The 11,118-nt window shown below is 46.0% G+C and overlaps 1 protein-coding gene across 1 annotated transcript; it reads left to right on the forward strand.

Moving 5' to 3' along the window:
* Positions 1 to 1,135: 1,135 nt before the first annotated feature.
* LOC125714959 (semaphorin-4D-like) lies at positions 1,136 to 10,482 on the forward strand. Its single transcript, XM_048986131.1, has 14 exons — positions 1,136 to 1,489; positions 2,208 to 2,353; positions 2,433 to 2,495; positions 2,712 to 2,810; positions 2,939 to 3,032; positions 4,869 to 4,985; positions 6,063 to 6,214; positions 6,727 to 6,902; positions 6,984 to 7,140; positions 7,264 to 7,486; positions 7,609 to 7,724; positions 8,088 to 8,260; positions 8,391 to 8,437; positions 8,523 to 10,482. Exons 1-14 carry the CDS (start codon positions 1,321 to 1,323, stop codon positions 9,374 to 9,376), a joined length of 2,586 nt encoding a protein of 861 aa, XP_048842088.1. The 5' UTR covers positions 1,136 to 1,320; the 3' UTR covers positions 9,377 to 10,482.
* Positions 10,483 to 11,118: the final 636 nt, after the last annotated feature.

The following is an 11,118-nucleotide window of genomic DNA, read 5'->3' on the forward strand; positions in this document are numbered from 1 at the left end:
ATCCAAATGCCTCAGATGTTTAGTCGATCAAGCTTAACAAATCCATATGTTTCTGGGCTTCTGCGGGGCTGCGTGCCTACTCCTTCCTTGCTTTGCCGACGGAGCATTGAGTCGGTGATGTCAGTGTACTGGGAAGCGGGTGAGTTCTGGAATGGGTATGTGATTTCTGAAGAAGATCCCACGTGTGGGGACCTCTATCCTCCCTAGTTGCTGGGGTATGAATCGTGACGAGCCCACTGACTTGCTGAATCCGCCTGGTCACCTGTGTGTCAATTGCTGCCACCCGCCTCCCATTAAGAGCCCTGAAGTGTTCCGAGGAAACCCAGCGGGGGCGTGGCCTGCGGGAGACGATGTAGCCGACAAGGCATGTAATCGTTCATTGAGTAAACACAATGATGGCCTCGCCTGTGTCCTGCCGTCTTTACACGGCAGTCAGCGATGGATACGATTCACGCCTGCCCGCTTTTCGAAGATCAGACATTAGGGAGCTTCAGTCCGGATTATGCTGGGGCACAGATGTGAGACTGTTAACACGATGAGGCGGGGCTGTTTCCTGGTGTTTGGAGACGCCGGACAATTATGAAGAGCTTGTGTTCAGCTGCCAGAGTTCGATGAACATCAGTGTTGTCCTCGTGTGTTGGATCGCGGTGGATGGGATGCGGCAGAAGCTGACGTCCTAGGAGAGTTTTGTGTCTGTCTGTGTGTCTGTTTCCACACCCATATTACCATCTTTCTTTCATTAGAAAGTTGTTCATTAAAGGGAATGCCCCCCACCCCCCAACAAAAGAAAAACACAAACATAAATGATGAAGATTAGCTCATTTAGGGTGGGAAAAGAGGGAATGGTTTGACATAGAAGCTGATGAAAAGACACCCTGTGTGGAAGTGTTCTGAGATGGGAAAGAGTGTGGCTGCCCCCCCCCATCTCTCCCCCCCCCGATATTCTGAGTTACTGAAATGCTGCAGTCTTCCCGCGCCCAAGGCCATTGGGTCACGGAGTTCTCAGTGCTTCCACTGTGACCCGAGGCCTTGGACTTGAGCCAGCGCTCCTGGGTATGTGTTGCGATTACATGGACATGGTGACCAGAGGGGGAATGAATTCATCTTGTGCACATATAAGCATCTGGCTGCCCTCATGAACAGCTGTATGTTTGTTAGCCACCAAGGAAAACGTCCGCACAGGCTGGCTTCGCGTGTCTAGGTTCCTGCTTGTGGTTTGCTCAGCTCTGGTTTTGCACAGCCTAAAATATGTAAATTGTGACGTGACAAGGGGAGATGTGGGCCTGTACCTTTTAATGAGGAAGTTTGTCCTTTTTGTTAATGCCTTGCTGTGTCTTTGGTCTTGTACAAAGGACTCTTCTTCATACCCAAGACGCCATGATGTTGTGGGTTGCCCTCCTGCTCTTTTTGAGCCTGCCAGTGAGCTCTACTTTTGGCGCATCGGTGCCTGGTCCCACCAGAACCCCTCGAACATCATGGAAACGAAAAGGTAAAGTCGAATTTTTTTATTTTTTTATTATTTTTTTTTTTTGGTGTTGCTGTCAAGTGTTGGTCTGTTTTTTAATTAAAAGGTGAGGTTAAGAATACGGTCAGTTGAACAATGCCCTGCTGTACCTCTAAGTTTGCTTCTTTTGCTTTGAAATTGTCAACCAATCCTTTATTCATTCTTCTCGCATGCTTATTTATTGTGTGTTTTTTTTTTTTTTTTTTTTTTTTTTTTTTTTAGGTAAAATAAAAACAGGATTCTTCTCCCTGTTAAATTAACAGGGCTGTTAGCAGATTTTAGGACAGCTAGGCATGAAACTAAGAGTTCCTGCTAAGAGTTCCTTTTCCTTCAAACCCTCATCTTGTTTAACACATGATGTGTCTTTCCGTAACAGAGCTGAGTAATAATGCAATGATGTGACGCTTAAGGTTATGAGAAGTATCTTCATGGACTGGCAGTACAGAAGACTTTGTCAGAATGGATTCCTTTTTGTCCGATTCACAGCAGCTTCTGCTAAACCAAGCATATAGTGCAATCTAGCTTTTTCTTAAAATGGGCATTTTTTCCCCATCCACTTACTGGCTTAGAAAATGTGTAAAGGGTTATGAAGTTTTAGCTTGGTTATTTGTACAGCTTGCTCGTGGCAACTATGAATCGCTGAAGGTTTGTGAGATGGTCCCTTGACTTTTACACCTTTGGTCACTTCTGCTCTGTTCATCAGACATCAGCCTGTTGGAGTTTTCAGAACCTGGGACCTTCAACTACTCCACCCTGCTGCTCCAGGAAGACAAAGGAATGTTGTATGTTGGAGCCAGGGAGGCCATCTTTGAGCTGGACTTGAGGAACGTCTCGGTCATGAACAGAAAGGTGCAGCACGCGGCCATAGACACACAGTAGAACCCAAGAAAGGGATGAGCTGTTAACCACTCTTTGTTTGATCTTTCAGGTTGTGTGGAATGTGCCTGATAAAGAAATGAACGTATGTGCTATCAAGGGGAAATCCAAAGAGGTATGGGGGGGGGGGGGGGCATGTGGTGGGGTTGGTGCTGTATTGTGACCCATCACCATGAAATGAGTCTTGTGGAAATATTTCTACCAGTGTGACTTAACTCATTTCGTGGTGATGGGTCACATATATAAAGCACTCAGTTTGTAGTCATTAGACTGGTGATCGGGAGACTCTGGTTCAGTGCTTGAGGTTGATGTTTCTGTGTTTGTGTTGCAGACAGATTGCCTTAACTACATCAGAGTCCTGGAGGTTCAGAGCGATGACCGTCTCTATGTCTGTGGGACGCATGCCTTTCAGCCGATGTGTGACGTCTTGGTTAGTGGTCCACTCCGGTTTTGGATATGAACTGTAACGCCCCTCCTGGATCTTCAGGTTAAGCTTTTCGTTCCAAACCCACGTAGCTGATTGGGGTGCTAGCGGCTGTCCTCTCTCTCTGGTTTCAGTTTCTCGGTAATTTCACGCTGGAGGGAACTCAGGAGGATGGTAAAGGGAAATGTTCTTTTGACCCAGCTCAGAGTTTTACCACCGTCATGGTGGGTAAGTGGTCTTGTCATTCTCCTCTGGGGGGGGTGAGGGGATGTCTGTGCATGACTGCATTCGATGGCTTTTCGCCATGGCAGTGAACTGTCTCACATTAGGAAGAGTGAAAAAGCGAGAGACGCTACTGATGGCTGTCACATGCTGTTCTGCTTTTAGTTTATTTTCTGGGCCTGGTTGTTTAACACAATCACATCAGTGGCTTTAAGTTTTGCTGTTTCCATAGTTTAGGTAAAATCAGGGGCCGGTTGCACAAAACACCTTTAGTTTTCCCCTTAATTATGACACTTGAGGTTTAATTTCTCCTTAGTTAAGGGATTTATTTAAGGGTGTTACACAGAATCGCTTAAAAGGTTTCCTTAGTTAAGGAAAAACATTAAGCAATTTACAACATTGAAAGACGTTTTACAGCAGTAAAATTGTCCCGTTTCCACGGACACCGTTGATATGCTTGCACTCGCGCCCGCTTGTGATTCCCGTTATCGCCTCACAAAGTTACTCGCAAAGTAAAAAAAAAAAAAAAAAAAAGGGAGACAAGAAGACAGGAAAGCCTGAGGAGGAAAAGATTACACTTTTGGAGGAATACAATAAAAGAAAGAACATACTACAAAATAAATTTGATCCGCAAATAATAGCAAACAGAAGGAAATTGCAATGAAAATTAATTCAGGAAGTCTGGTGAAAAGGTCCGTCCAAAAGGTCCAAAACATTACAACTTATCTGTTCTGACAAAAAAAGAGATCACTAATTACAGGAGAGAATGCGACAAAGCTGGGAAGATAACGTTAACTGGTAAGAGTTAACTTACAACTTCAGATAGGTTAAATGACTAACTTGAGGGAACTGTTAACGTTGGTCTATGTTGCTGACAGTGAAATAGATCTCTACATAAGCTGCTCATCTTCTTTCAATTATTATTACACATATCTATACCTTGAATATTTTAATGTAGACTGTAAGGGTGGGTAGCGTTAGGCTGTGGTTAGTTAGCGAGCTCGGCTGAATGTGAAACAGGCTTAACGTTCTATGACGCTCGCGTTTAGACTGCAACCTAATGTGCTAGAAAATAATTCATTACCAGAATTTATTCTATACGAAATGTCATTCATAAGGTGGAGGTCCACCTCCAAAACCCCTTTCAAATGAGGCAGCGACGGTCGCGGACATGAATGACGCGGAACACCGTTGGCTTGTGGACATGAAATGCATCGCCTGTTACAGCCTGGGAGGAGCCCGTAGCACGAACCCGCAGAGCAAATATTAACTGCAACGCAGCTGGGGGAGCACAGCTTCGGACTGGGGGGTGATCCAACTGCAGGCGCTTTATAAAGCAAAATCAATTGCTCATCATTGAGCGTATCTAAGGGGTTCTCCCGGTCACGGAACACTCTCTTTGGGATGCATTCATTTTCGTTATTTATTGTCAATCTCGGCCATGTTGCAGTTAAGGTACAGTTAGCGCTACCTTAATTTTTTTTCTTTTTTTTCCTTAGTTTGGTTGCTAAGGTCTTTTGTGCAACCGTTAAGGGATGCCTTAAGTATAAGACAAAGATAAGGAGAAAAACTTAAGTTTCTTTAAAATTCTCTTTTAAGTATTTATCTTAAGGAGACCTTAACTCGGACTTTAAGGAAAATCTTAACTCAAAATTTTTTGTGCAACTGGCCCAGGAGCTTATGAAAATGTACCTATATAATCCTGAATGCTGCCTGGTGCCCAGCGATGGCTCGTGAATGTTCTGTTTGTAGATCACGGTACAAGCCCTGGCTCCTCGCTTACAGCTTTCAGAAATGTAGTATCCTGAATTCCCATGAGGTAAACTAACATTTGCGTCCCAGATGGTAATCTGTACTCTGGAACTGCGTACAACTTCCTGGGAAGCGAGCCAATCATCTCCAGAAACCGGCACCCACATGGCACATTGAGGACGGAGTACTCCACCTCCTGGCTGAATGGTAGGAGGCCACCATCTCGTAGCATCCACCTCCATGGAGAGGCATTCGGTTGGATACTGTTTTGTTCTCTTTGTTTCTCTGTCATATTCACACACATATATTTTGTTATAGATGTAGACAATAACGTGGGACCGTAAAATGTACGGTGCGTAACAGGTTTGAGGTATGTCCAAACGAGCTTAAGGCAATAAGAGAGACACTCATGCAGTGTGCTTCTCATGGGACCTTATTTAGGAGCGCAGTGGCCTGGGTAAAGACGCTCTTCGGGTGTTTGGTTCCTGTGCTCAGGGCTCTCCTCTCTCCACTGAGAATTTCCTGACGCTTCCATCCTGCGCTTTTGGGCCTGGTCCCAGAGTGACTGCTATGCTACTGTCATGTCAGACAGTCTTACCAGTATAATTTTTACAGATCATTTCCATACTGAGCTTTAACTTTGTTGCTGATGGGCCCTTGTAAGTCCCGTAGTTTTATTTATCGATCTGTGTCACTAGTTATGCAGTAGTCATAAGGAACCTGGAGCACATTTATCTTAAAATATATGTGACCGGCTCTTTAGTCCCGACCAACTTAGTCAGTGTAACATCTGGCACACTAAACACCACCACAGGTCCAGCCACAAGCCTGAGCAGGTTGTACATTATGGAGAGTGTTACGCTCTGACCTGAGCATCTGAATTAACGGAAGTGAATGTTTTATATATGAGGTGTTAAAAGTATGAACATAAGGGTAGAACCTAAATGTTGCTGGAGTCTGAGTACTCAGTATACCTGCGTTGTAGTGCCTTTGAATAAGGGGCTTAAATTTAATAGACATATTGGAATATCCAGTTAATACAGATTACAATAATCACTTGGTTAAATCTAAGTGACTAAAAATGTGCATTATATGTGGTTTGTTTTGTGTTGTTGTAAAATGAGATGAATAAAACGGATTACATTACAATAAGATGAAAATATATTTTTTTTCTGAGGTTATTAAATCGGGGGTTTTGAACATTGCATACGACGCAATACAGGTGAAAGAAGGTTTTGGGAAACTATTATTAAGTGATTTAATCATTTTCTTTATTTTCCCCAGAGCCCAGCTTTGTATTCTCAGACGTGGTGAGAGAGAACCAGGGTAGTGCCACTGGGGACAATGACAAGATCTACTTCTTCTTCACGGAGGTGTCCGTGGAGTATGACTTCCTCGGCAAACTGCTTATCCCCAGGATCGCCCGGGTGTGCAAGGTCAGCTTTCCGCAGCAGGCCGAGCCTGTGACTCGAATCCGTTCCTGTCCATCTGCGCTGTGCTGTAGTTCAGCGTGTGCAGGTGGTGTGGTGTGATTTCTCAGGTGTTGGTAACCCCAGGCAACCTGGTCAGGGCTGACCCAACCCTTTTCAGGTTCCTAAGTAAAATCTGATTGACCTAGTTGTCATTTTCCCTCCCATTCTGACCAGTTGATCAGATGGGTGCCCCCCCCCCCCCCCCCCCCCCCCCCCGGTGGCCGCAGGACCCTAAGCAGCCACTTGGTTCACTTATGCCTTGGGTTGGCCATTGGCATAGTGTATTTTCACAATTGGTGGTTGATTTTCTTTAACACTTGGTGTTCTCTGATACATATGAGTGTAAAACTGCTTACCTTGTAACTGGTTGGGAGGGTAGAGTCTTTCTGTGCATTTACCAGTAACCTCATCGCAATAAATCTGTGTTGCCAGCTGGTTCTCAAACGTCAGAGTGAACACCTGTAATCCCCATCTAGGGTGACCTCGGCGGACAGAGGACCCTGCAGAAGAAGTGGACTTCCTTCCTGAAAGCCAAACTCGTGTGCCCCGTACCTGAGACCGGCTTCATCTTCAACACTGTCCGTGACGTGTTTATACTCAAGAGAGATGACTGGAGGGAATCTGTCATCTATGGAGTCTTCACCTCGCAGTGGTGAGCCGTTGTTGCTCTTGGCGGGTGGTTGTCGGAGGTCCTGTTGGAGCTTAGGGTTGATGGGGCGCCTTCCTGTCCTAGGGACAACGTGGAGTCCTCGGCCGTGTGCGCCTATAGCATGTCAGCGGTGCAGGACGTGTTTTCCAAGGGCAAGTACATGCAGAAGTCCACTGTAGAGCAGTCCCACACCAAGTGGGTGAGATACAACAGCATCCTACCGACTCCTCGTCCCGGAGCGGTGAGACACCGTCGACAATATGGAGAGTCTCTCTCTCGTATGGAATATACATTGTGAGTGGGCAGGGGACCTGAATACAGGAAGGTCTGTGTCCTTAAAGGAAACCGATGGCTTTCTTCACAGTGCGTCAGCATCAGTGACCGCCAGCAGGGCATAAACAGCTCTTTAGATTTGCCAGATAAGACGCTACAGTTTGTCAGAGATCACCCCCTGCTGGAGGACCCCGTTGAACCCATTGGCAATAGCCCCAAGCTTATTGCCAAGGACGTCCACTATGTGCAGATTGCTGTTGAGCGAGTTCTGGCTCTGGATGGCCAGCAATACGATGTCATGTTCATAGGGACTGGTGAGTTTGCGAATGGTAAAGGGGATGGGGGTATGTTTCAGAGATTCCTGGTGTCAGTAGTAAGTTCACCAAAAGGCTTTTTACAAAGTTTTTATTGTTTTTATTGAATGTTTTTCTGCTAGACAAAGGAATTCTGCGCAAATCTGTTGTTTTTGAAGATGAGGTCCATGTGATTGAAGAAATGCCACTCTTGTCTAAGTCTGAAACCATAAAGACTTTGGTCCTGCCCTCAAATGGGGTAAGTAAAGTATTGGAGCTCAGATTCAAAATGAGGGTCTGGTTTGGTTGAGGAACATCGTGTTTCTTAGGGGAAACATCTTAATTTGCAATAGGCTGTAAATTTAACCATGAGTAATGAAATGAATTCTCAGTCTGTTTGTGAAGGAAACTTTCCCTTAAGATGGTTGTACATCAGCCAGTGACCATATGCTCCATAGCCCCTCTTACTTCATAGACATTTTGTAACTTGGGTTCAGCCACGGTTCTTTCAGCACAGAGGTCTGCGTTCCGCTTTCTCTTCAGTATGTGCTATGGACAGCACTGCATCCCGCCCATCCAAACCATCCCTGAGCATGGAGATGTACTCCCCCCTTTCCCTCAGGCCCGGTTCCTGTATGTGGGATCCGACAGCGGCGTGGTACAGGCTCCCACAGCCCTCTGTGAGAAGTACTCTACGTGTGAGGACTGCCTGCTAGCAAGGGATCCCTACTGTGCCTGGGACACAGGGAAAGACAGCTGTGTCAGCTTGCTCCAGGAGCCAAACCGCCCCCGGCAGTAAGCCCCGTCAAGAGCAGGCTTGACAATCTCCCCCTTGCAAGATAATCCTCCGTTTCCATTTTGTGTTTCAAACCCAATGTGTATGACATGTTTAATGCATGACTTGTTGTCCATTTTCGTTCCGCAGGAATTTTGTACAGAGCCTGCAAGGTGATGCAGATCAATGTCCGAAAGGTACTACTGAGCAAGCATTATTAAAAATAAAGGTGATCTGATGCAAGTCAACTTGACTGACGGACGTTGCTCTTCTATGCTTTAGGAAATAGCCCGAGCTGTGAAGCCTACGAGCTCGTGCAGGTGCAGCCAGGGAGCGCCTTCAAACTGCCATGTCAGTTGGCGTCCAACATGGCAAAAGCCCTCTGGAAGTTTAATGGGAAGACGCTTAACTCATCGCAGCTTCACCAGTACAGCGCGGCCGGCCTGGTCATTTACTCCGCGGGTCCGGACAGTCAGGGCTGTTACGAGTGCTGGGCCCGGGAAGAAGTTGGCGACAGGAGCTTCAGCTGGCTGCTCCATGGCTTCCAGATAGGCTTGGACCTGCGGCCGCAGTCCACTATGGCAGGTGTGGATCGAGGCCGTGGACGTGCTATGAATCCAAAGGAAAGCTCCACTGCTCAGCCAGCTGGACCTAATGACTCGGTTCTGATCTGGGCCCCACCAATCCACCTGACAGTGGCACCCCCGGTGACAAATACCCCTCACGTTGAACCCGGCGAGGCATCAGCCAAGTATTTGCAGTCAAACGGCAGCAGTACTGTGCTGCTTTTCTTCACCCTGCTCTTCTGTTTCCTCTTCCTGGCTACGGTGAGTTACAACTGTTATATGCAGTACCTGCCTGGCCCCTGCCTCAGCATGCGTGCCGCCCTGCTGGGGAGGAAGAAATCTCCCCCGCAAGATTACCAGCCCTGCGAGACCGGTCTTGTAGCGTCTGTAGCCGAACAGAAGAAACCCAACGGGGTGTCCAAGGATATCCGGGACACAGGGTGTGAGAAGGGGCCAAGCGGGTCCCCCCCCTCCCACACGGCACGCACAAGCACCCCGACGGAGAAGCCATGCGATGCCGATTGTGAAAGGCAGTCCATTGAGTATGCTGATGCAGACACACCACCTTGAGGCTGCCTGGTCCCCCCCCCCCCATCCCAGTCATATCCTGTGAAGAATACACCAGTCTGAGTCACTGGATAATGCTCGGATTATGCAGAACTGTGCAGCCCATTTCTCAACATACCGTCTGTTTTTGTTTTTTTTTTCCAAATTGGAAACACACAGTTTATCAAATTGGTAAGTTAGCATGATGTTTTCCAAGTTTGGAGTATGTTACTCTCTTCGCCCTTTTTTTTTGTGAGGATGGTAAATGTGTCTTCCTCCCTGCTTAAAGCCATGCTGCCTTTGTTAATCTCAGGGAAGGGGGGCTGGACTGTGTGCTGTGGACCGCCCCAAAAATGGCAGGGGCTTCCTGTTTGACCAAATGGCAATGCTGGAGCACTGGGGACGATTTGGGGGCAGCAGAATGGACCTGGTTCACTTGTAAAGAGAATGTGTCTCGGAGCTACGGCTTTTCTGAACGAACTCGTCCTTCCTGTGCGAAGGCATGGCAGACTAGCAAAGCCCAAACTGTACTGGTCCTTTGAGGAACAGACGTGGAAAGGCGGCGTGACCTTGTGGAGCAGCACAGTCCAACCAATACCTTAGGAGCATGTGGTTTGGTATTAAGACACTTTCCATGGAATTCAACTGGAGACCTGCTGTATCTTTGGGATCAGTCTCCTTTAGGGAATGGTAAGATCAAACTGCATTTCAAGGCTGGTTCTCTGCTTTCCTAATGTTTGTGTAGTTTGGCAACTTGACTGTTCACGTATTTGATCTTGCCTTAACTTTTCAAACTCAACACTTGCACTACTGAGAACCATTTTCTAGTAATTTGGTAGTCACAACATGCATAGTTTTTCTGGTATTGTAACATGTGATCTTTTGTACAGTTAATACGTTCTCTATTGCGAAATTTCTCGGTACACATTTCATACAAATGCCTTATTGTCTTTCAAGGAAATCAATTTATTCGGAAGGTACTTTTACTGCCAAGTTCATGGAAAGATAACATCAAATTTTGTACTAGACGTTAATGTGACTTCTGTTTCTCCTAAATGCATCCCTACCTGCTGTCATGACTGACTTAACATGATTACAACTACAGCTGAATTAAAACATACTTCTCAGTGTCCCTGTTCAACATTACTGTTCATTTGCAGTGTATTCCACAATCAAATCTTTTAAACAATGTGTTTCTCCTAGTTCGCTAAGTTTTTACAGTAAGGTAAATCTGTAATAAGCCAGAGTGTAGTGACAATGTAGTATTACTGGGGGCTGAACTTCAATATAGAATATTTGAATTGCATTTAAATTTAAGGCTTTTCACAAACTCCATGGGGTTTAGGTGCTGGAGCCACACAGACCTGAAATTCAAGTACGCAAACATTTAATCGTGTGTGAATAGACAGGAGGAATGACTTGAACTTGGAAGGATAAGATGCTATTAGAACGAGGATCTATGTGCCTTATACCACAGAAACCAAAATGAAATGCATGTTACTGCTAAATTACCATCAGTCAGTAACATGAAACCTTTGAACTGACAAGGACTTGCATTTGAAATTCACTCAGTTCAGAAAGCTTGTATGTTTGGGCCAGAGTCTGAACTTTGAGTGTAAAGCTTCAGCAGACTGAGCAGTGATCAAAGCTTTACACGTATCTGAATGACCTGGGTTCAGATCTGCAAATCTAGCGTACTCCCACATTCTTTTATTATGAACGCATCAAAATCTTACGTATTCCCCCCTCACTTGTCATACTGCTGC

The sequence above is a fragment of the Brienomyrus brachyistius genome, chromosome 2 (genome assembly GCF_023856365.1).
Source record: "Brienomyrus brachyistius isolate T26 chromosome 2, BBRACH_0.4, whole genome shotgun sequence".
NCBI classification, from domain to species: Eukaryota; Metazoa; Chordata; class Actinopteri; order Osteoglossiformes; family Mormyridae; genus Brienomyrus; species Brienomyrus brachyistius.